Genomic DNA, 24,641 nt, shown 5'->3' with positions numbered 1-24,641 from the left:
CTAAGGTTGGAGAAGGAAATGGCAACCCACTCCAGTATTCCTGACTGGGAAATTCTATGGACAGAGGAGCCTGAAAGGCTATGTCCATGGGATCACAGTCAGACAGGACTGAGCAACTGAGCACATACTAAGGTAAGCTAAGAAACTAAGACTAACTTGATCAAATTAACAACATTAAAAATATCTCCAGAATTTGTTTCAGTAATTTCAGATTTACCCAAAGGAAAGTAAACTTGACTCCCCAAATTACATAAGTTAAAATCAGTTCTTGGGGACGTCCCTGGGTGGTCTAGTGGTTAAGAATCCATCTTCCAATGCAGGAGACAAGGGTTCATCCCTGGTCAGAGAACTAGGGAACGAGATCCCACATGCCCTGGGGCAAATAAGCCTGTGCACTGCAACTAGTAACCCACGCACCTCAGAGCCCAAGCGCCACAGCTGGAAATAAGCCTGTGCGCCACAACTAAGATCTGATGCAGCCAAATACATAAGTATCAAAATAAAATAAAATCACTCCCTATTTGGCAAAAAAAGGAAAAAAAAGTTTTTATTATTGGCACACGAATATCTTCTAATGACAAAATAAAGCAACTTCTTTGTCACTGGGTCAGCTACATTCAAAACTGTAGTTTTAGAAGACTGACATGCCACATACCAAACTCTTTGTATAGACATCAGAGTGATCCCTTTGATTTAAAAGCATTAACAGCGAAGGGGGTAAAGTACAAAAGCAGCTGAAATGGTGACTCCAGTAGCAGTGACAGAAGTGCCTGTCAGCTTCTGGAAGACATCCAAATCACTTCCTTTCCATTCCCATCTTGCCTTCACTCCTGGTGTCTTTTAAGATCTATGACTACCCACAGTCCTATAAGAGACTCTATATGCCATTTATATACTCTATCATACCTTCTGGAATTTTGACTTATGATTTTCTTCAGAATGACCTTGACTTCTCCTTGTTGTTCAGTTGCTAAGTCATGTCCGTCCGACTCTTCATTACTCCATGGATGCTGGGCTCCTCTGTCTTCCACTGTCTCCCAGAATTTACTCAAATTCATTTCCATTGAGTCAGTGATGCTATCTAATCATCTTATCCTCTGCCGCCCTCTTCTCCTTTTGCCTTCAATCTTTCCCAGCATCAGGGTCTTTTCCAATAAATCAGCTCTTTGCATCAGGTGGCCAAAATACTGGAGCTTCAGCTTCAGTTTCAGTCCTTCCGATGAATATTCACAGTTGATTTCCTGTAAGATTGACTCGTTTGATCTCCTTTCTGTCCAAGGGACTCTCAAGAGTCTTCTCCAGCACCACAAAACAAAAGCATCAATTCTTAGGTGCTCAGCCTTCTTTATGGACCAGCACTCACATCCATATGTGACTAGGGGAAAAACCATAGCTTTGACTATATGGACTTTGTTGGCAAAGTGATGTCTCTGCTTTTTAATATGCTATCTAGATTTGTCATAGTTTTCCTTACAATGAGCAAGTGTCTTTTAGTATCATGGCTGCAGTCACTGTCTGCAGTGATTCTGGAGCCCAAGGAAATAAAATCTGTCACTGCTTTCACTTTTTCCCCTTCTATCTGCCATGAAGTGATGGGACTAGATGCCATGACCTTAGTTTTTTGAATGTTATGTTTCAAGCCAGTTTTTTTTTCACTCTTCTCTTTCATCAAGAGACTCTTCACTTTCTTCTATTAGAAGAGACTCTTCACTTTCTTCCATTAGAGTGGTATCACCTGCATATCTGAGGTTGTTGATATTTCTCCTGGCAATCTTGATTCCAGGGCTTCCTCGGTGGCTCAACAATAAAGAATCTGTCTGCAATGCCGGAGACGTGGCAGGAGACGTGGCACGAGCTGCAGGTTCAATCCCTGGGCTGGGAAGATCCCCTGGAGAAGGAAATGACAACCCATTCCAGTATTCCTGCCTGGAAAATCTCATGGACGGAGAAGCCTGGTAGGCTGCAGTCCATGGGTCGCAGAAGAATCAGACATGAGTCAGACACAACTTAACTAAACAACAATAACAAAGCTTGATTCCAGCTTGTGATTCATCCAGACCAGCATTTCCCATGATGTACTCTGCATATAAGTTAAATAAGCAGAGTGACAATATATAGTCTTATCATACTCCTTTCCCAATTTGGACCCAGTCAGTTATGTCCAGGTCTAACTGTGACTTGATCCACATACAGGAGACAGGTTAAGGTGGTCTGGTACTTCCACCTCTTTAAGAATTTTCCACAGACTGTTGTGATCCACACAGTCAAAGGCTTTAGCATAGTCAATGAAACAGAAGTAGATGTTTTTTCTGGAATTCCCTTGCTTTTTCCATGATCCAATGAATGTTGGCAATTTGATCTCTGGTTCCTTTGCCTCTTCAAAACCCAGCTTGTACATCTGGAAGTTCTCTGTTCACATACTGCTGAAGCCTAGCCTGAAGGATTTTTAGCATAACCTTGCTAGCATGTGAAATGAGTACAATTGTATGGTAGTCTGAACATTATTTGGCACTGTCCTTCTTTGGGATTGGAATGAAAACTGACCTTTTCCAGTTCTGTGGCCACTGCTGAGTTTTTCACTTTACCATTTACTATGTTAATAGCACAGCTTCCTCTCTGACCATTATTCACCAAGCTTTGCTTTACTTTTAGCACAATCTGCAGCTTCTTCTTGTCCTCTAAACAAATTGTGCACCACCACGCTTTCTTATGTAGCTGGAACTGAAGACTGGCCATCATTTCCCCTATACTCTTAAAATACCCTCAATTCCTCCCACCTCAATCTTCTGCTTTGTCAAGGCTCAATTCTGCGTCAGCCTAATAATTTATTCATTTTTCCAATTCTATCCTCAAGAACCCAATAAAATCTGTGATAACTGATTCCATTATAAATAGACTTTAACAAACAAAAGCAACAACAAAACCTCAACTGTGATTGCAGAGCTTGGCAGAATTTTATTTCTCAACTTTGCCATGCTCTTTAAAGCTCTCAACTGTACCCTTACGCTTCCTGATGTTCAGTGGACTTTATCTTCCACTTAACTGGGAAAACCACTGGTATGAAGGTCCTCAACTTTCCTCTTAAGAGCTTTCTTTGAAATCTTTCTCTTTCCTCTGATGTCTCAATGGACTTCTTTCCAAGGCTAAATTACTCATTCGTGCTCTTGACTCCACTTTCACAGAACTGCAACACCAATTACGCCCTTAACCTACCTTTCCATTGATATCATCTCTTTCCAAATGCTTCAAAGGTTTTCAAGCAAAGCATCTCTCCTCTTCTAAAATATTTTCCCTATTTTGTCCACAAATATCACCTCCTTTCTCTCTTTCCCTTTCCTACAAAACTTCATCATTCCTTTTCTCTCACTCCTCAAACTATTGCAGTCCGGTTCTCATGCTAATGAAACTGATGCCCAAGTTCTCAAAGACCTACATAACTGCCAGTTCAATAGTTTCCCTCCTTAATCTTCACCCTACTTGATTCCTTACACAGCTTTAACACTATTGACTCTCCTTTGCCTTCAACACTTTCTCCAAATTCTCCGCCAATTTCCATTCTTAGGCTCCTGTGTTGATTCCTCTTTATCCATATCTCTGCCCCCGGCAAAGAAGTCATTCTTTAAAGTGCTCTGTTCAACTTTTAATATATTTTCTTCTTAAAGCACATTCTCTCCATTTCTGACACATGCCAGGCCCTCTCTCAAAGGACTTAGGTGCTCTATGACTTCTCTGTACTCCACCCTCGCCTTCTCTTCCCCTTTGCTGAGCTTCTGATAAATATTTATCCTAAGGGACTGGGTCTTCCTTGGCTCCTGAAGCCTGGCTTAGGTATGATTCTTATGTGTGCTCGTAGGACCATATCTGTATGTTTCTCCCACTGCACTATAAACTCTGTGAAGACATATTTGATCTCCTTTATTACTGCATCCCTAGCAGCTACCATAATGCTAAATTTAGAATGAATGAAAGACTTTATCCATTCTCATAGACTTAATCAGCTCTACGTGGAAGAAACCCCAATATATACAACTTTAGACCTGATTTCCTTCCTGAACTGAAAACCTTGGCTAAGAGCTATCTACTTGTTATAACTATATGGATAGCCTATGAACCCTCAAACTCAATGACTCAGTAATATAACTCAATTATCTAGTCTCCCAAGCCTCTCTGGGTTTCGAGTATTCATTACTAACATATCATTCACAGAACAGTCTTTGACCTTTTCCCACTTTCCTCTCCTCCTTCTCATATGCCAGTCTTATAAATTTAATTCTCTACACTAAAACAACGAGAAACTGACAAGTATAAAACTATAAGGAGGAAATAAGGGGCAGCAGTTCCATCCCACCAAAAACAATCAAATGCTGTCTTCTGGTCAAGCTCAATCAGACCCTTTTCAGGTTTATGAAACAAAATTAAAAAGTTAACACCTTTTGTTGTTGTTGTTTAGTTGCTAAGTCCTATCCGACTCTTCCTGACCCCATGGACTGTAGCCCCCCAGGCTCCTTTGTCCATGGAATTCTCCAGACAAGAACTGGAGTGGGGAGCCATTTCCTTCTCCAGGGGATCTTCCCCAACCAGGGATCAAACCCATGTCTCCTGCATTGGCAGGCAACGTCTTTACTGCTGAGCCACCAGAGAAGCCAACAGCACCTTTAAGATCTCTATAAAGATGGTGGAAATCATTTTTAAGTTGATGTAAACTGACTTTAAAATGGAATATAAAGATTATGCTTTATTATACCTAATAAACAATATGGACTTCCCTGGTGGCTCAGACGGTAAAGCATCTGTCTACAATGCGGGAGACCTGGGTTCGATCCCTGGGTCGGGAAGATTCCCTGGAGAAGGAAATGGCAACCCACTCCAGTACTCTTGCCTAGAAAACCCCGTAGACGGAGGAGCCTGGTGTCCATGGGGTCGCAAAGAGTCAGACACGACTGAGTGACTTCACTTCACTTCAATGAACAATATAGTCTATGGGTTAGAAGAGGCTTCCCTGGTGGCTTAGATGGTAAGGAATCTGCCTGCAATGCAAGAGACCTGGGTTTGATTGCTGCATAAGAAAGATGCCCTGGAGAAGGGAATGGCAACCCACTCCAGTATTCTTGTCTAGAGAATTCCATGGACAGAGGAGCCTGGTGGGCTATAGCCCACGGGGTCGCAAAGAGTCCAGCACAACTGAGTGACTAACACACATATGGGTTAGAAACTCACTGTTTAAGTATTCTGGATCACTTGCTTTTTTATTGGCCACCCAGTTTGTCCTTTCTAGCCACTGAGGAAATAACAATGTAGCTAATGTTGGAGGAGAAAAAGCTCCCTTCATATCAGAGTCAGCTACTCTGATTCACATTAAAGCCGAGATTCACTCAAGGCACAGCTGTGGCCTACATGATTCCAATTTAAACACTAACCTATGATGCTTTAACAACCCACGGGGAAATTTTTGAGAAGGGATACAAGCACTGCCTGTCTGTGATCAGACTGCCTGGCACTGCACTCAGCATGGCTCTCTCTAGACCTCATCTCTCCTGGAGACACTCAAAGGTTATGTAATCAGGAAATGCACCACGGGCGGCTTGCCCAGCCCTGCTCTACACCTGTGTCTGTGACTCACTCTCTTGGCATCTGAATCGGATACGGGAAAAAAATCAACGCCTCCCCCTGAAACATGTCAGGATCTTGAAATTCTGGAAGTTAATTTTCTTGTTTAGCTAAACTCTCAAGCCTATGATGAAAAAATAGATGGAGGATAGATATCTTGGAGACAGGAGGAAGAATGGAATTGGAGAGTGGAATGGTGAAACAAACTGGGAGAAAAGGAGAGAGAAAGAGAGGGAGGAAGGGGAGGGAGGGAAACATTTTGATAAATGTTTGTCTTCTAAAGGATAGTGAGATGACAAACAGATTTACTCTGAATACACATTAGCTTGTTGGAATTATAGGGGAAAATACAAAAATGTTTCTATTTGCCTCTTCAAGGAAATCTCAGATGCTTCATTACTTAGAGCTAATATCCTGAACACAACAGCTATATTGCACTACATAGGAGATGGCTCAAATTAAAATATGACATTTCCCGTTGCAATTTATATTTTTTCCAATGCTAAGATATTTTCTGTACAAGATTTCAGAATTGCCACTTAATAGTTTTCAAAATCAAGCATGTTATGAGCATATTCTTGGATGAAAGTGGACCCCAATCTCCTTTTAAATATATCACAATGCATTCCAGGCTTGGTATTCTAATATTTTATTGATTCTCATAGACCCTGGAACATATTGATGCTTTCTTACTGCATCATAAAGTCTAGATGAACATACTTGCGGAAGGAGAATTTGGGGTTTATTGAGTTTATTCTTGTTTTTTACAGTGTAGAAAGAAAAAAAAAATGAAACAACTTCCAAAACTATCTGTGCTATTTGGATTTCTCTTTGTACCAAAGGCTAAATGATGACAGCTCTGGGGTTAGATTCCAATTATCATGCTGTAGAAGCACCCAGCAAAGTACTCTGTCTGTGCCAAAGGTGAGCACAGTCTTTGGGAAAGCATCTTTTCCATAAGTAGGGGCCATTTGATGAGCTGCAGCTTGACGCTCATCTGTGTTCCAATGAAAATAAGAACGATGTCTGTGTAGCCTTAAAAGGCAAAGTCAAGACTAACACCAAATGTTGCAGCACATGTGTTGATTTGCTATGTTACATTTCAGCTGTTAGTTATGTTAATGGAACAGTTTCACATAATTCGTCTTGATGTATTTACTTTAATGATCGTATATATGTATCTCCCCCTGATTGCCTGGTAACACTGATCGCATGATGTTCTGCTGTCACCACCAGGCCAGGGCTGGAAGTAAGAAAAAAGAGAAATGTAAAATTTCAACTGCAGAACTGTATGACGTAAAATGAGTCCCTCAGTACACTAGGTACAAGATGTGTAAAAACCTATATGCTGCGAGATCTTAACACCTGACTGCAGGACAACGAGCAGAGCATACCATCAGGTTAATAAAACCAGGGGCATCTAAAAAGCAGATTTTCAAAACAACCTATTAAAGTATTTCAAAAATTAGGAGAAAACAATCAGGCTTCAGCACTCAGCGTCATTAGCAAGTCCTTTTTCCTTAGATCCATGACTCCACTGCAGTGGTAAAAGAAGGAAATCTAATCACCTAAAGCTACACAAAGATATGTATCTTTCACTGTCTTCTATTAATAGTAAGTGTCCAACATGCCCACCAAGAGAGTGGAGGAGCTGTAAAGCTGTCTGCTGTTGCTATTTCCTTCGACTTACTGGGAGGTAGCATTAGGGTCCTGCCAGATGGACTCACAGGGTGGTATCAAAGACCTCACTAGCCCCTGGGAAGAAGAAATAGCCCATAAAACCTATGGCACTATTTGATACACTCAAAAGACAAAAGCAACTTTAGCTACTGAAATATACAAAGACTTTCCTTTCCCCCAGTTTATACTAAAGAAATTGTGCGGGCTCTGGAGAGTCTAGAGCAAAGATAATACTCTTTCTTTGGTAGGTACAGGTGACGGGTTCGTAGGCATTCTCTAACGGGTAGAGGAAATTATTCGACGGTGAAAGGTCAGGGTCTCCAGGAATAACATTAGAGAAACATAAGGCTGAGAGGATTAGAGTGATCCTTTCCCCTGTCATTATCTCTTCCTCCACTGTATGCTGTGACCAACTCACAAAAGCTAATTCATGAATTTTCAGGTATTTGCTGAATAGGGTTGTTAAATTCAATCACTATCAAAAATTGTATAAACTTACAATTAAACAAATTATATTAAAAACAAAGAGAACAAATACTCAAAACCCATTACTTCCTCATGATTTCACTGTCTTAGGACTGTCCATGCTCTTGAGGTTATTCACCTCTACTCTGGCGAAAATACTACATACTGGTGGGCTGCTGCGCCTCTCCTCCCAACTCTGGGCTCAGTAATGCCTCTTGGGAGCTTGAAATCAACCACATGGACAGTATTCACACCCGGAGATCAGCAAATGCTACAAATCAGGGCTGCTTCGCTGCCACTCAGAGAGGCGGTTATTAAACATTTATCATCATACCACTGATTATAAAGCAAAGACATTTCTCTTTTCCTGTCAGGATTACTAAAGAAAGAGAAATAAAGTTGGAAAAAAGCAAATGACACCAACTAATTCAAATGCTTGCTGGAGGCAAAGCTACATACCAGAATATACTAATTCAGGCCAGAATGTGCCAATTTATAACACAGTTTACTTCAACAATGTTTAACTGGCATCCATCTGTAAAAATAAGGCTACAGTAAAGTTCTTTTTCATAGTTAAAAGTCAAACTACAAGAGCAGGACAAGTAAGTTTTTCTTTTAAATTGTTTACATTCTGAACAGTCTTTATTTAGAAAATGGCAAAGTTAAGCTTCAAATGTTAAATTTAACTTCAGTCTGATTAGTAAATCAGAACAGGTAAGGGTTTAGTTGGGAAGAGCTTGTTAATGTGTCCTCATGAGAAAGTACTAGGAGCAGCTACAAAGAAGAACCTTTAAAACATAATGAGAAGTAAACCAGTACTAATGGATCTTGATGTAGTGTCTGGACCCTGAAGAGACCAAGATCACTTCACAGATAATCTTGAACACAACAGAACAGATGTCCACTACATTGTAATAACAACAAAAAGCCGTATTACTGTACTTGAAGGAAAACAGCAAGTAACGTGGGATCTTCTCAACTGAGCTCAGTAATTCCATCCCTGGAATTTATATTAAAAAAATGAAATGAAACTGTGCTCCAAAAAGCTAAAGGCAAAGAGTCCCTGGAGGGGTTTATAAAAGGAATGTAAATGCCTTGATATGGGACACTTTCAGAAATCACAAAATATTTACTTCAACAAAAAGAAAAGTCTGTTTTCATAACTTCACAGCTCTAGCAGCATAGAACATCATTATCTGAGTTCATATGAGGCAGAAAAAAGAAAATAATGAGCAAGTTCAAGCAATCCAATTTTTTTTTCTGTAAAAGGAGGAAAAAATGATGATTTTTAATGACCTCTCATATCCCACAAGAAACTCAAAAACATTACTGAGGAGCTATGCCGAGAGGGAATAAATTACAGATGGAGCTTTCCACAAATGGATTTTTATGTGAAGGACACTGGGTTTTTAAATTAGGAATCTTAAAGATGAGATCTAGAGATTGCAACATCCTGATACTGAGGCAAACTACTGCAGAGATCAACATGAGATGGAGTTGCACAAAAATGATAATGTGATGACAATCAAACAGAGAATTTCTGGCAAGTACTCTGACTCTACTAAGTAGAATTCAACGCAGAAGAGAACCTAAGAAAACGCCAATAGATAAAAGTGTAAAACATACTTGAATCATTTTGGACAGAAAGAAAAACCAAAAGGAAAAACAACATGTTAAGTAAAGCCAAAAGCAAACCACAAGCTCAAGGGACAAAATAGACTAGGCTTAAGACTGATTTGGGCCATTGCTTAAGGTATTTTAAGCAAAACTGATTAAGTATATGATGGAATAAAATCACGAAAAGAATGATTACTAAGGCATTTAGGAAACCTAAGCAACAGGATTTTACTTTCTATAATTTTTGAATTCAATTAAAAAATTTTAACAGACAAAAGCTATATATATATATATATTTAAACTAATGGAATTATTTAGTCTTTAATAAAACTAATTCCTTGAAAAGTGAACAGAGAATACTTCAATGAGAAAAGTATGATATATTAACATTTTTGGCCTAAAAATCCTGCCTCACAGAGAAGCTAATCCATGCCAACAAAGTATAAAAAACTGATACTAAAACCAGCATATTGAAGAATTACTTTACAATGAGAAAATCAACCACCAAGCAGGTGGGATATTGACATTCACCAGCACAGCACCTTGGAAAGCAAGCTCAAGTGTAGCAGGTTGCTCTGAGTCAGAATAAGTGAGGTTAACTATGCTTCTGTGAATTTCTCTCTTTCCGGAGCTATCACGCTGACACCGTGCTCACAGGAGCCGCTGGTTGAGTGCAGCACGTCAACTGCAAGGTCAGGGACTAGTCTGTGACACCTCCCTTTTTGGATGCTGCTGCTGACCAAAGCCTGTTCTTACCTGGGACTCTTTTCCTTTAGATGTATGGGTACATTCATTACAAATCTTAAGACCTATGAAGCCATTCTGTCTCTAGACAACTGCTCATATCCCTTCTGAATTAGTACACACTGATTTAACAGTATAAGTTTTAGAAAGCAACCTTGTTTCTGAGTTCAGTGAGGCGGGAGGAGACAGGGGGATTTCACTGTTGCTCCAGTGAAGCTTGTAAAAAGCTCCTTATTTACAGCACTCTTTTAGACTATAAACATAGCATGTCTGGAAAGTCAGAATTTTGATCACTGTTGAAGCTGGGTGATGGTACATGGGGCTCATTAAGTTATTTTATCAACATTTTTTAAAAAATTTAAAAACATCTGGCTGGTAGTCATTTATAAATAATCAATTATTATTTATAATTAGGTTCATACTAATAATATATTGCTAAGAATATAAGCCTGCCAATGACTTCATTCAGTCCTTCAAAAAATACTATAGCACCTTTTAGATGCAGCTTCAGTTCTGAATATACAAGGTAAAAAAAGCAGACTCTCTTCTTAGAACTTATAGTCCAGTGGCGGAAAATGAAATTCGATATTCAATATTGACAATATTTTAAGATATCAAAGTGAAAAGTTAAACATGGTAACCACCAGTGGTAAAGAATCTGCCTGCAATGTGGGAGACTCAGGTTTGATCCCTGGAGAAGGGAATGGCAATCCACTCCAGTATTCTTGCCTGGAGAATTCCATGGACAGAGGAGCCTGGTGAGCTACAGTCCATGGGATCACAAAGAGTCGGACATGACTTACCAACCAACACTTTCACTTTCACACTTTTAATAGATTTGTTCAATAAATAAACAGAGACTTCTTAGTATAGAGCCTGGAGTCAAACCTCGGTTCTAATTCGAAGTTCACTAACCGCCAAATGGAAAGTATTGCCTTAGGAAATTACTCAGCTTCTCTAACAAGTCTATAAAATGGACGAACACTAATATCTACCTCTTAGAACTGTCCAAGAATTAAATAAAATTATCCATGTAAAGTGACTTCCATAGAACCTGACAGATAGTAAACATTAAATAAAGGTCAGGTATACTGATAATTATGGTTTAGAGAAGTTCAGGTGTTGATTTTTCTGGAAACAAAAGGATTGAAAGAGGATGTTTTTTGGCCCATAATCCTGTACTATTCAAACTCTTAGGACTGAACACAGGTAGCTGGTATCAGTATCAGGAACAGGTGAAACGAATGAATAACTGTAAGTCAGAAAGCTGGCTGCTACACGTGTTCTTCCTGAGTCCACTAGCAAGTGCCGCAAAATGGGAAGCAAGATGAGAACCCTGCGGATTCCGCGCTCAGTGATTCATAGAGCTCAAAGAGTCCAAGCCCCGCTGCTGCTTGAGACACCATCTCTCTGGTAACAAAAACAAATAATGTAACAACGCCTGAGTAACAACAGCCCTGACACTCACAAACAACCGAATTATAAAGACACTGAAATGAAAGAAGTGCATGATTTTCCACATTTAATCATCGCCCCAACCTTCCCCCTCACACATGCCCATTCATCTTTCAAGAAACACAGCTTGGTTCTTCATACTGCTGCTGTATGAAGAAATAATGATCTCCGTTAGTGCACCTGAAAATACACCATCAGGCGAGAGAAGGAGCACTTAGCTCATAGCACTTTAATGAAAATGTCAGGACCACCCTGAAGTATTTAACTCCTGCAAATGCCAGGCAAAGAGAGGAGCTAAACAATTAAGGTAATGGATGACAGCAAGCAAAGGAAAAACTAAGCTGATTATCAAAAAAAAAAAAAAAAAAATCTTCAACACTGCCTCTCTTATGCCATAAAATTTTTTTCAAAGGAATCTGTGGTAACACCCAGGGTTTTGGTTACCTAAAATTAGCTCAGGCTTCATTGGAAAACATTGTCAGGATAATGAAAATTTTACAGAGAAAAAGCTACAGTCTCTTCTTTCTCAATCTTTCTAGGACTCTCTGGAAAAACAGGCAAAAAAAGAGCACATTCTTGAACTTCGACAGCATTTGGGTGATAGCACCTGTATGCGCTTTGTTTCCAAAGTGCTCCCAGCATGGATCAGAGCCTTATGTATAGAGCTGTTTGATAAATGCTTGTGGAAATATCTAGAATGTTTTTAGGCTAGAGCAAATGTGCCTGTAATTGCTGGTCTAAGTGCTATGCAGTTTACATTTATTTCTTGTTTCTACAGTAATAGAAAACGGAGCAGGAACAAAGGGGTCAAATACATGGACATTCCTATAGAATCCTGAGGTAGGGCACAACTTGGAATGAATTTCATTTGGATCCACACTGTGCCTAAGATCACCTAATGGAAAAGTTAAATGATTGGGGGCCAGAGAGGATGAGAAGGATAGTAGTAAATAATTGTTAAATGAATATATTAATGAATTCTGCATTATTATTATATTATAGCTTATGGCTTCCTAAAAATATCAACTGACAGTATGGGTCTGATGACATTGACTTAAGTTTTTTGGTTTCCTTTCTCTAAATGTAAGAGCCAACCCTTATAGACCCTGGGCACGTAGGGGTAGTTACTCAGATGGACTTATTTGCCCTGGGACCAATCAGCTGATTGCTTCGTAGGGACACAGAGGCACAAGAGTCAAGCATCAGTTACTAGAAGCATTAGGCCAGAATATTTCCAAGCTGTCAAATTACTGGGAAGTGATGCCAGGAATGGAACTTGTAAATGTCAAGATTTCATGTAGCTATGATTAAAGATGATGGAAAGATATGAGATTTTGTCCAAAGTTATTGATATAAATAAAACTGGATAGTATAAGTTTTTTGTTTGAAGAGTTGTCACCCAAAAAACAGATTTATTTTGTATTGCTTCACAGGGTAGGAATATGACCAAAGGATAAGTTTTTGACTCAAAAATGAAAAAAAAAAAGTAAATAGCTCCTTCTCTTCAAGTATCTGAAAAGAAGTTGATTATTATTTTTTTAATGATAACCAATATTTATCTGCTGGTAAAGAGAGAACTTATACAATTTTCACTTAAGATGCCACTTCCTGGAGAAGGAAATAGCTACCCACTCCAGTATTCTTGCCTTGAGAATTCCATGGACAGAGGAGCCTGGCAGGCTACATTCGGGGTGGGGGGGGGGGGTGGTTCGAAAAGAGTTGGACACAGCTGAGTGACTGTCACTTCCCCTAAGATGCCACTGTCTAGTTTTATTTTAAATCTGGCTGACATACCTCCATTTGTAATTATCTCTCTCCCCTACTACAGAGTAAGTTCTTTAAGCTGAGAATTTTGTCCTAATCATATCTGTATTCACAGAACATTACTTAGTACATAGCAGGCTCTCTGCTAATTAATTAAGTAACAATATTATAAAATATAGTTTAAAAGGTTGTAGTTCCATGAAGCATGTTTTGATTTAAGTGATATTTTGAATCTCAGAATAAGTTATAGTATTTAGTTGAATGAATAGCTATTCGTTTAGGAATTGCTGTTTTTCCATATTTGCTTCAGTTTCTTCAAATTCCTGTCTTCCTTTCCCATTAACCAGATTGAATAGAACTTTCAACTGATAGAACTTTAAGTTCAGTTCAGTTCAGTCGCTCAGTCGTGTCCGACTCTTTGCGACCCCATGAACTGCAGCATGCCAGGCCTCCCTGTCCATCACCAACTCCTGGAGTTTACTCAAACTTATGTCCGTTGAGTCAGTGATGCCATCCAACCACCTCATCTTCTGCTGTCCCCTTCTCCTGCCTTCAATATTTTCCAACATCAGGGTCTCCTTCAAATGAGTCAGCTTTCCGCATCAGGTAGCTAAAATATTGCAGTTTCAGCTTCAACATCAGTCCTTCCAATGAACACCCAGGACTGATTTCCTTTAGGATGGACCGGTTGGATCTCCTTGCAGTCCAAGGGACCCTCAAGAGCCTTCTCCAACACCACAGTTCAAAAGCATCAATTCTTCGGTGCTCAGCTTTCTTTATAGTCCAACTCTCACATCCATACATGACCACTGGAAAAACCATAGCCTTGACTAGACGGACCTTTGTTGGCAAAGTAATATGTCTCTGCTTCTTAATATGCTGTCTAGGTTGGTCATAACTTTCCTTCCAAGGAGCCAGCGTCTTTTAATTTCCTGGCTGCAATCACCATCTGCAGTGATTTTGGAGCCCCTCAAAATAAAGTCAGCCACCGTTTCTATTGTTTCCCCATCTATTTGCCATGAAGTGATGGGACCAGATGCCATGATGTTTGTTTTCTGAATGTTGAGCTTTCAGCCAACTTTTTCACTCTCCTCTTTCACTTTCATCAAGAGGCTCTTTAGTTCTTCTTCACTTTCTGTCATAAGGGTGGTGGCATCTGCATATCTGAGGTTTACATTAAGAAGTGACTCTAATAATATCTACTTACTTCAGAGTGCTCTGCATTAAACTACAGAATATTTTCACCTACATTATCTAATGCAGACCTTACCAAGTCCTCTGAGATAGACATGAGGTTTTATACATAGAGCAGGGAATACAAAGTATAGCACTGAGGTAGGTTTTACACCTCAAGTCTGAACTTAATTTTGCTCCCAGCTATGAAATACTGGCAAGGTTAATATTTCAGAGATCTAGATTCTTCTTTATCTATAAAAACAGGATACAAATGCTTCACATCCTAGGGCTTCCCTGATGACTCAGATGGTGAAGAATCTGCCTGCAATGCAGGAGACCTGGGTTCATTCCCTGGGTTAGGAAGATCCCCGGGAGAAGTGAATGGCTACCCACTCCAGTACTCTGGCCTGGAAAATTCCATGGACAGAGGAGCCTGGCTGGCTACAGTCTGCGGGGTCTCAAAGAATTGGACACGACTGAGCAACTAACATTTTCACTTCTTATGGGTATTAAGTTAGAAAATACATGACCATCTCTTGCAGAGACTCAAAAAACATACCTTTTTTGGTATGTTGCCAGGTTAGATTACTTGAAAATTTTTTCTCTATAAACTGCCTAGAGATATTGGTAAAGTATAACTAATATCCTATTAAATGCATAGCTGGGGTAGTAAGGGAAATTACCATGGGTCAAAATTAAGGAGTGTACTGAAAACCAGGGTGCTAAACATGAGCTAATGATGAGACAACTACAGGGTGAATTAAGGATGTGGGTGATAAGAGCCACAGGGTACAGGAGGCAAAGCCTTGGACCCTCACAAAGTGAAAACGTGACACTGACACCCATACACACACTATGGTCCTTGAAGGGTACACACTAAGTGGAGTGGAGAGTGGGGAAAAATGTACGTATATACACCTACCAAGCCTAAGAAATAAAAACGAAGCTCGCTTGTCTTGGCTTATATTGCGCGCGCGCGCGTGTGTGTGTGTGTGTGTGTGTGTGTGTGTGCGTGCGCGTATAAATCTCCTGAGGATTCACTATCATGAGTTTATCATCACTTGGGTTTGGTTTTCAAGATTACACTTGTCAAATGAAAAAACTCCAAGATGACAAATTGGCATTAAAAATGTGCCCAGCAGAAGCACCACAGACAAAAATCTCACTATAAGAGCTCATAAGTCAAAATTAAAAACACACAAAGAAAGAATCCACCATGTCAGCAGAAATAATAAATAGAAGAATCAGTTCTCCCAAGAATTACAAATTGTGGAATTCCTGGATACCGTAGCAGCCGGGCTCTAGGGTGGCTCCCATAAACACAGTGTCGCCCAGCGTCATTCCCTCTCCTAACTCTCTCCCCCAAAGTGTGGGCATCACATATGGCTTGCTTCTAACCAACAGAATAAAGCAACAGTGGTGAGATTTATGTGCTTACGAGTACATGATTACATTACATGCTGGTATGTTACTTAATCCCAATTTTACTAAGAAACTCTCATCTTTGCTGTTTTTTGAGAAATGAGCTGCCACACTGTGATCTGCCATGTGGAGAGCACCACATGTCAGACAGCTGAAGCTAACAGCCAGCAAAAACCTGAGTCCTTATTCTGGTGACCTGCAAGGAGCTGAATGCTGCTACCCACCATGTGAGTACCGAAGCAGACCTTTCCCCAGCTGAGCCCCAGATGAGCAACCAGTGCTGGTCAATATCCTGATTTACAGCCTTGTGGAGGACCCAGCAAAGCTGTGTCCAGATTCCCTACCTGTATTAACTGCGAGGTAATAAATGTGTGCTATTTAAGCCACAAAGTTATATTAATACTCTAATGCAGGAACAGATAACGCAGCTACAGACTATGAAACATGCTTAAAATGCTTCGAGATATAAAAGGAGAAATAAAAACATGAAGAAAAAGAAGACAAAAAGATAAAACAACAGGAAGGTTTAAAAACACAAGTAGAATGTCTAATTTAAAAAAAAAAAAAAAGCAGTTCCTTAAATGATTTAACTCAATGGATGGGTTAAACAGCAAATTGAAATCTGCTGAAGAAATAATACATGAACCAGACAACAGATCAAAGAAAATTGATCTAGTTTGGTTTATAACATATAACACAGATGTTATAAGATGGAAAGACTTGAGAGATTAAGAGAGATATAGGATAGGCTGAAAAACACCACAATTGACCAAAGAATCCAGAGAACACATTGATCAGAGAACCCAGGAAAATGAAGTAGAAAGACTGAGAGAAATAATGGCTGAGAATTTTCCAGAATTGATGAAAGATACGATTCCTCAGATTCTAGAAACAACTTAGACTCAGGAAAGATAATCATAGTAAATACATTGAGATAACATGTAGAACCCCAAGGTCAAAGGGAAGATTATAAAAGCAATGATAAAAAATCCTCCCTCAGAGGAGCAACAGCAAACTCTTCAATAATAGCAATAGAAAAACCATGACACAGAATAATATCTGCAAATTGCTAAGAGAAAACTGCCCACCTAGAAGTCTATATTCAGCTAAATGATCAATAAGAGAATAGACATTTTCAGACAAACAAAACCTGAGAGATATTTTACCACTAGGAAATCCTAACGAAAAACCTACTAAAAGCTATTGTTCAGAAATCAAACCCAAACGAAGGAATGTGATGCAAAAACCAAAAGTAAGCAAGAGATCTGTGTGTGAATAAATCTACACAGCATTGGTTGTAATCAAAAATATAGTCAAGACTACTTGGTGGGTATAAGACAAATTAATATATAATATTCTGATCACTTTGCTATATACCTGAAATATCATAAATAAACTATACTTCAATAAAAAATGTGTTACCCTGGTGTTCAATTCAAGACAAAAATCTCACATTGCTGCAAGAATATCTTTATATTAAACAGTACTGTGTGGTAAAAGTGCTGTGGATTTACCTAGCAATCCTCTTATTCATCACTTCCATTTCATTCTTATCTACTCTCTTTACTCATTAGTTCCTACAATTTGCAAATAACTTTTCTCCTATGCTTTTTACTGTTTTTTCTCTCTTCATCCTTCCCATTGATTTTTAATTTTGAACATGTTTGTGTGTGTGTATGTGTAAACATTTATAATACTTCTGCATCATACAAGTTTACTAAATTTTTTAAAATCTCAATGTATATGCTATGGAAAGTGGTAATTTTTAAGCGTGTAGTTTTTGTTAGGACACGGTTTCTTTTAAAGAGTTCTACAAAGATGGAAGAAGCTACAAAAGACAGTGGAGCTGAGATCCACTTTGTTCTATCGTAGTGGTCTGTCACCAAAGCAAGTTGTTGTCATTTAGTCACTTACAAGTCACGTCTGACTCATTTGCAACCCCATGGATTGTAGCCTGCCAGGCTGCTCTGTCCACAGGATTTCCCAGGCAAGAATACTGGAATGGGTTGCCATTTCCTTCTCCAAGGGATCTTCCAGACCCGGAGATTAAACCCAAGTCTCCTGCGTTGCAGGTGGATTCTTTACTGCAGAGGCCCAAGGGAAGCCCTACTGAAGCAAGTATGCGATGTTAAAGAAAGCTGTAGGACTACTGGTGGCAGCAATCTGGGCTCCAAACCTTGGCAGCGACAGACGGTCCCCTGGCAAGTTGTTGCTGGGATCAAAGACTGTATCTCTGAATCCTTGTGGTGATTCCCATCCCTCTTGCCAAGATCATTTCATTCGGTTTCTAACTGAACTATGCTATCTTGAAGCTGTGCTGCAATGAAACCTTCAGGATGTGCCCAAGACTGTAGTTCAAACTCTTGGACCATAGCTAGTCATGCCAAATCACTGTCACTGACCTCCCATCTAGTTTGCCTACAGATATTTCTCCAATACTTCTTGAGGTAATAAAATTTCAAGGTAAGTAATTTGCTGATCAGCAAACAGAAAAGCATGTAAGTCTTTTATAATCAACTCTTGGTCTCTTACTATACAGTTTGTCAGATGTATAAAAACCAAATTCACAGCAACTTTAACATGGTGCCAACTATTCTGCCATTGGCATGATCAGTCCAAAGATCTGTATTGTAAATGTACCCTGAAGGAAGTTATACAGCATTTCTATTTTTGAATAGAAAGAAAAAATGCTGTTTCATATTGTGAAACAAATCTATATAGGGTTATGGTATTAGAAGCAATTCTTACATCTGGAGACACAGAAATCTTGGATAATTAAAACCTAAACCAATTTAGACAGCTGCTCCACTAACAGAAAAATAAAATAGCCACAGATGAAAAAAAGCAAGCAAGTCAAAAAGATCACATGATTTGCTCCTTTTATTTCTCCCAATTAAACTAAAACCAATGTCTCCATCACTCCCCTCCACCCACTCCGTTTTGGTTCCTCCAAAGAGAAGCTAGAGAAGGATAAAAAGTTTACTTGGGCCTTGATCCCCAAACAGAGTAATCCAATCTCAGAATAACCAAAATTTGAGTGTATCTTGTTTCACAATCATTTATAGCTGGTTGAATACCATTACAAAGAATTAACATCTACCAAACTGAAACAGAACTTCCACTCAGACAAGTATATGGAAATACTGTGATTACAACAGCAACAGAAAAACCTCCTTACCTGAGCAGCTGAAGATTTTTGGAAGAGCAAGTTTTGTAGTAGCGAAAACATAATAAAAATAACAGGTGGCACTTTAACTGTCAGGGCAATAGGTTAGGGGAAGAAGGATAAGTAGAGAGTTACAGGTGAAGCATTAACAAGCAGAAGAGCCAACTGTGTGGTCTCAGAAAATGGTGCTGGCAAATTAGAAAGAGAATTTCATGATGTCATGGGGCCAGATCTGGGCCGTGTAGGAACTGAAGCCCTTATTCTTGTGGTAAAAAAGTACAAAGCTCTGTCAGCTGATTTATAAAACATCATTATTAATGCCAAAGTCAGGGTGGTGGCGGTAACAACAAATTCCTAGCAGTACTCTCTGATGTTCTGAACAGGATTATAGTAAGATAATAAACAATGTGACAAAGCTAATCTCCTCAGCATTGTTCAGAGAAAGTTCCTCTATAATAAGGTTATTTCAGAATTAGAAGAATCACTTAAGTGGAAATCAGACATAGAAGAGATTAGCAGTTTTCTAGGCTTGATGACCTCTCTCCATAAAGGATCAGGAGAGCCTAAGAATAAAAACTGAAAAGACAAGTTCGCTTAGGTCATAATTTTATTCCCTTTCTTTTTCACCCCAAAAAGTGGCTATTGTTTCTCTCTCTCTGCAGAGAATCCTGTTCTTCATCCTCTATTTTGCTTTCAAGAGGTCTAACGATGCTCTTTTCTCCAGCTCTGAGTCTCTGCCTCATATGGTGTGTAGCACAGAGGCCCAGGAAATGACACAGGCTGTGATGACACAAGGAGTCAATTGACATCCTTTCCCCCTCATTAGACAGGCCAACAGCCTAAGTGTCTCCAACAGCTGACTGCTGCAGGAACCTCACAGAGTAGCTTTAGGTAACGCCTCTGCTCCCAGTCACTTCAATAATTCATTACAAGTCCCCTCTCGGGGTTCTCTTTTAAGTCACTCACAACCAAAGCAAAAAGACATACTTTAGAAAAAAAGATAACATGTTCTTTACTGGAAGAACAGTTAATTGGCAGCAAAGAGAAAATAAGGCAAACCAAATAAAATATTGATAGATAAAACTGAGAGTCTACAAATCTGACTATAAAACAATATTCTGCTGATATTTAAATAAAGTAATTCAATGGAAACAATTTAACCACTGCCTTTTCGCCCTCACTCCTAGATTTCTCTTATTTGAGGCTGGATGAAACTTTTCATTTCTGTGTTCTGGGAATGTCACATTGAAGCAACATTATTTACTACTTACTTGAGCTTGCTTGCATACTTTAAAAGGGTGAAGGGTTTCTTGGTAGAAAAGCTGATGATAAGCTTGTAGGTCAAACCAAAAGTACACACAGTTCTTCCACAACTGCAGATGGAAAAGGTACATAAATTATTACCACCATTATTAAAACTCTACAAAGCCCTAATTTCAAATACAAGTAATCGTTTAGCTCTCTGCTGTTACTATAAATCAGGTTCAGTTTAAGATGTTTCATCTTCTATCACAAACAGGCAACACACAAAATATGAGTCCTGTCACTAAATTATATTTTTGCATATATGCTTCTCATGTAATTGGTCATTTAAAAAGTTAAGTGTTCTAGTAAATAAAGAGTAATCACATATCTCTGGCATGAAACTAAAGTCTGAAAGCATCTTTACATACATGGCAAATGTATATCATATCAGAAGTAAAAGCTACTCTAATAACTGAGCTAATGAAATACTTATCTGAACAAAATAAAGGCTGTTGTAATGACTAAGAAACAAAACAAAAAGCCTTGAAATAAGTTTCTCACTATTCACTGCAACTGTAATTGCTAGAGTTACTAAAAATAAAAATTGAGGGACTAATAGAAATTAGCTCTAAAGTTAACATATATTACATTGAAATAAAGTTACATGAAAGTAATCAATTGTTAATAATGCAGGTCAATCCTTATCTATCTGTACTTTTCTTTGTAATTTTAGTAGGATAGTGAACCAAAGAGAATTATAGCTAAGATATTTACATTTTTACTAGATAATTTAGCATGAAATTTCTTACAAGAAGAAATGGGAATTTTAAAATGAAATATAATTACTTGACATTAAATTATTTCAATCTCTCATTTTAAATAAAAGTAGAAAATCAGATTTAAAATAACTATTTTCTACCTTGTTCCCTGAGTTCTCACAGAATTTAGTAAAGAAGAATCCAGCTCTATTTTCTACATACAAAGATTGCAACAAATTCTCCATGTCAAATCCTCCCAAGGCACCATCGCCCATGGTTTTAATCTAGATAACAAAACAGAAGTGAATTATTCACCCAGAAACATTGTAATTTTTTTATGACATTGTACAACAACAGAGTTTCACAAATTCTGCCAGGCTGTCATTTCCCCACTGGACTACTTTATTTTTGTACCATATATGTAATTAATGCAGTATGTTGCATCTGACTGTCACACAAAATTTGTTTACAGAGCCAACTCTAGCTGCAGAGCTCATTCTATTATAAACCAATCTGATTTCAAACTTAATGTTAAACTGACTTCCCAACCTCAACTATTTTCATATTTCAGGCACAGTGATACCATTTTAGGAGTCTTCCAAATCTCCGTTGGTGGCCTCTTTCCTACATGTTTACTGTTATTTTGGCCTTGAGTTGCTGCTAAGAGAGTTATAAAAAGAAATATCTTCAAGGCCTCTCAGGGCTACCCATTAACTGTCCTTATGAGGTCCCTCTCTGGACAGTCTCACCCCATAAGGTCATGGCCTTCAAGTGGAAAGGCAGTATAAATTCTCATAAAACTTTGCTATTTATGGGCTTCTCTGCCAACAATGCTGGCAAGCCAAACACCGTTTTTGAAACACAGAAAACTGGCTATTTCTCCAAGCACAAGAGTAATTCTAAAATAAGAAAGGGTATCCAGTATTCACATGAGCTCTTTGCTATTTGTTGTGTGAAACTCGCACTTCCTTATAATAAGACAACTGTGGCATGGGTAATTTAGGGTTTAAGTCAGGTTCTTACTCTTGCTTTATAATCTCCCTTTATTCCCCTACATTACAAATTCTGAGGTAAAAATTTAATGATTTTATGATGTTTAACCATTGGCATTCCAAAACTAAAAAGTCATTATTCGGATAAGAAAAATACTAAATAGAAGAAAAGAAGACTTGTTTGCTTAGAATAAAATAAATAGTACAAAATTATATGTAAGTGTTCAGACAATATTAGGACTACCAAGGTTTCTACCTAAAGTGTAACTGTTAGAGAAGGTAAAATTTGCATTTAGAACTGGTGTGTTAAATCCACATTATCAAGGTAACTATAGTCTGGAAATATTGAGCTTTATAAAAAATTTGAGCTTCTAAAATATAACATGAAATTTCCTAGAGGGTCTTATTTTGTATCTTAGGTGTGATTATACCAAAACAAGAACATGGCTATTTTTGAAAACAGTAATCAATGGAGTATATAGGAACATGGTGCTACAAAAGGAAATAGGAAGTTTTTGTATAAGAATGTGATGTTTGGTAGAAACCAACACAATACTGTAAAGTAATTATCCTTCAATTAAAAATAAATAAGTTTTAAAAAAGAAACTTTTTGTATAAAAATCCTTTTGGAAGTAAAAAATAAATTTTTGTTCAATAAAGAAAAAATTATTATGGTAAATAAATAAAAATTCTCTAGAGTCAGGGGACATTGATTAGGTAAAATGAAGAGTCAAATTAGTCCTCCAATTACTTACCAAAGGTTCTTCTGTATAGGTATATCTTCTATCCAGCTGGGGCTTCAGACATTCAGAAATGTCAGTAAAAGATGTTAAACGAATAACTTTGCTGCTTTCTGACATGTGCCTTGACCTAAATTATAGGGATGAGAACTAATTAGTCAATCAACAAATACTTTAAGCACCTTTGGTATACATGTCCTAAATCTTAGGAGTGCTTCTAGGCATTGTGAGAACTAGTTAAAAAAAAAAAAGTATATATATATATATATATATATATATATATAAGCATCAAGTCCAGCCCTCAAGAGGAAGTTGAGAAAATGAGGTATAGTCATACAGAAAAATGACTCTCAATAAGATAAATGCTGGTTGAATGGGTTTGTGAATGTATCACAGATGCCAAATGTCTGGGATGGATAATAAAACTATGGGCGTGTAAGAATGAGAAGGCCCTTGGAGCTATGTTAGTAATTAAAGAAAGGAGATTTTTTTCCTGAATAACTAGTGGAAGATACATTCTCTCTGTGTGTAAAGGGGTTCTTCAGATGGGGAGAATAGTGAGCAACATATGAAGGTAAGCAGAGAAAGTCTTGTTTAAAATGCAGAAAGTTGACTAATTTTCTTAGGGCAAGAGGACACTAAAAGCTAAACTACATACCAAATGCTGTGCCAGAAATAATTCATATGAATATATTTAATCCTCATAACAGGTGGGTCTCATAAGGGTTTATATGCGGTAGCTTGAGATGAGATAACGGAAGACTCTGGAGTTAGACTAATGACTTTGGACCTTATCTTTTTATATTTTCTCATCCAGTTCCCTCTCCCACAGGCCAATGCAATCATTCCAAACCTCACTTTCCAGTTCCATAAAACATGCTTCTTCCAACTCATCAGATCTCCCTCAACTCTAACCCACCAGCAGGTTACTTTGCAGTTTCTTCTCAGACAAAATGTAGGTACAACATGCTTCAGTTTCCCCTCCCTCATGTAGCAGACACTATTAATCGACCAGCTAACTCAACACGCATGTCCGGCAACATGATTCTATCACAAGCACCATGAGATACTAAAAAAGCTAAATATTCACTTAAAAAGATGCCAGGGAGGGACAAGTGGTTGTATAACCCAGCTGTGACTAATGAGATAAAAAATTAAGTCTGCTGGGGAGTTTCTATGAAAGCCTGCTTTCCCTACTACAGGGAGAGAATTAATAGATACTGCCCCCTTCCCTCTTTATGATTTGAAAGCCTGATGCCAGGATCTGTGACTCTACTGACTGCAAAGGAATGGCCAAGAGCATTACAAAGATTTAAGCCTTAATACTCCTGATCTGGTGAATCGACACTGGCAGTTGCTTACACTCAGATTTCTTGTTCTGTGAAAAAAAAATTAGTCAAAGTTTTCTAAGCCACTGTTGATCAACTTTTCTGTTATCTGCAGCTAAAAGCATTTCAAATTTATCTATCAACAAATATATCCACCAATACCCATCCTTGACTTCCCTGGTAGCTCAGATGGTAAAAGCGTCTGCCTACAACGCGGGAGACCCGGGTTCAATCCCTAGGTTGGGAAGATCCTCTGGAGAAGGAAATGGCAACCCACTCCAGTATTCTGGCTTGGAAAATCCCATGGATGGAGAAGCGTGGTAGGCTACAGTCCATGGGGTCGCAAAGAGTCGGACACGGCTGAGCTACGTCACTTTCACTTTCATACCCATCCTTATTTCCATTCTGACTCAGGAAGAACTGTCCTATTTCGCTGCCAAAGTAGCCTCACTGCCTTGGTATCTAAGCCCCTCTCTCTGCTG

At 38.6% G+C, this 24,641-nt stretch overlaps 1 protein-coding gene across 16 annotated transcripts in view; it reads right to left on the bottom strand.

The window, feature by feature from the left end:
• The window catches only part of RGS22 (regulator of G protein signaling 22), a 139,716-nt gene that overhangs the window by 51,080 nt on the left and 63,995 nt on the right, over window positions 1-24,641 (bottom strand). For all 16 annotated transcript variants that reach the window (XM_060393893.1, XM_060393895.1, XM_060393882.1 and 13 more), the window contains 3 exons: window positions 22,847-22,961; window positions 21,261-21,383; window positions 20,368-20,469 (listed from right to left, as the gene is read on the bottom strand). In XM_060393893.1, coding sequence (XP_060249876.1) covers window positions 20,368-20,469; window positions 21,261-21,383; window positions 22,847-22,961 — 340 coding nt within the window. The remainder of the gene's footprint in view (window positions 1-20,367; window positions 20,470-21,260; window positions 21,384-22,846; window positions 22,962-24,641) is intronic.

Source organism: Ovis aries, chromosome 9, assembly GCF_016772045.2.
Source record: "Ovis aries strain OAR_USU_Benz2616 breed Rambouillet chromosome 9, ARS-UI_Ramb_v3.0, whole genome shotgun sequence".
In the NCBI taxonomy this organism is placed as follows: Eukaryota; Metazoa; Chordata; class Mammalia; order Artiodactyla; family Bovidae; genus Ovis; species Ovis aries.
This window is presented reverse-complemented; position numbering and strand designations above follow the sequence as displayed.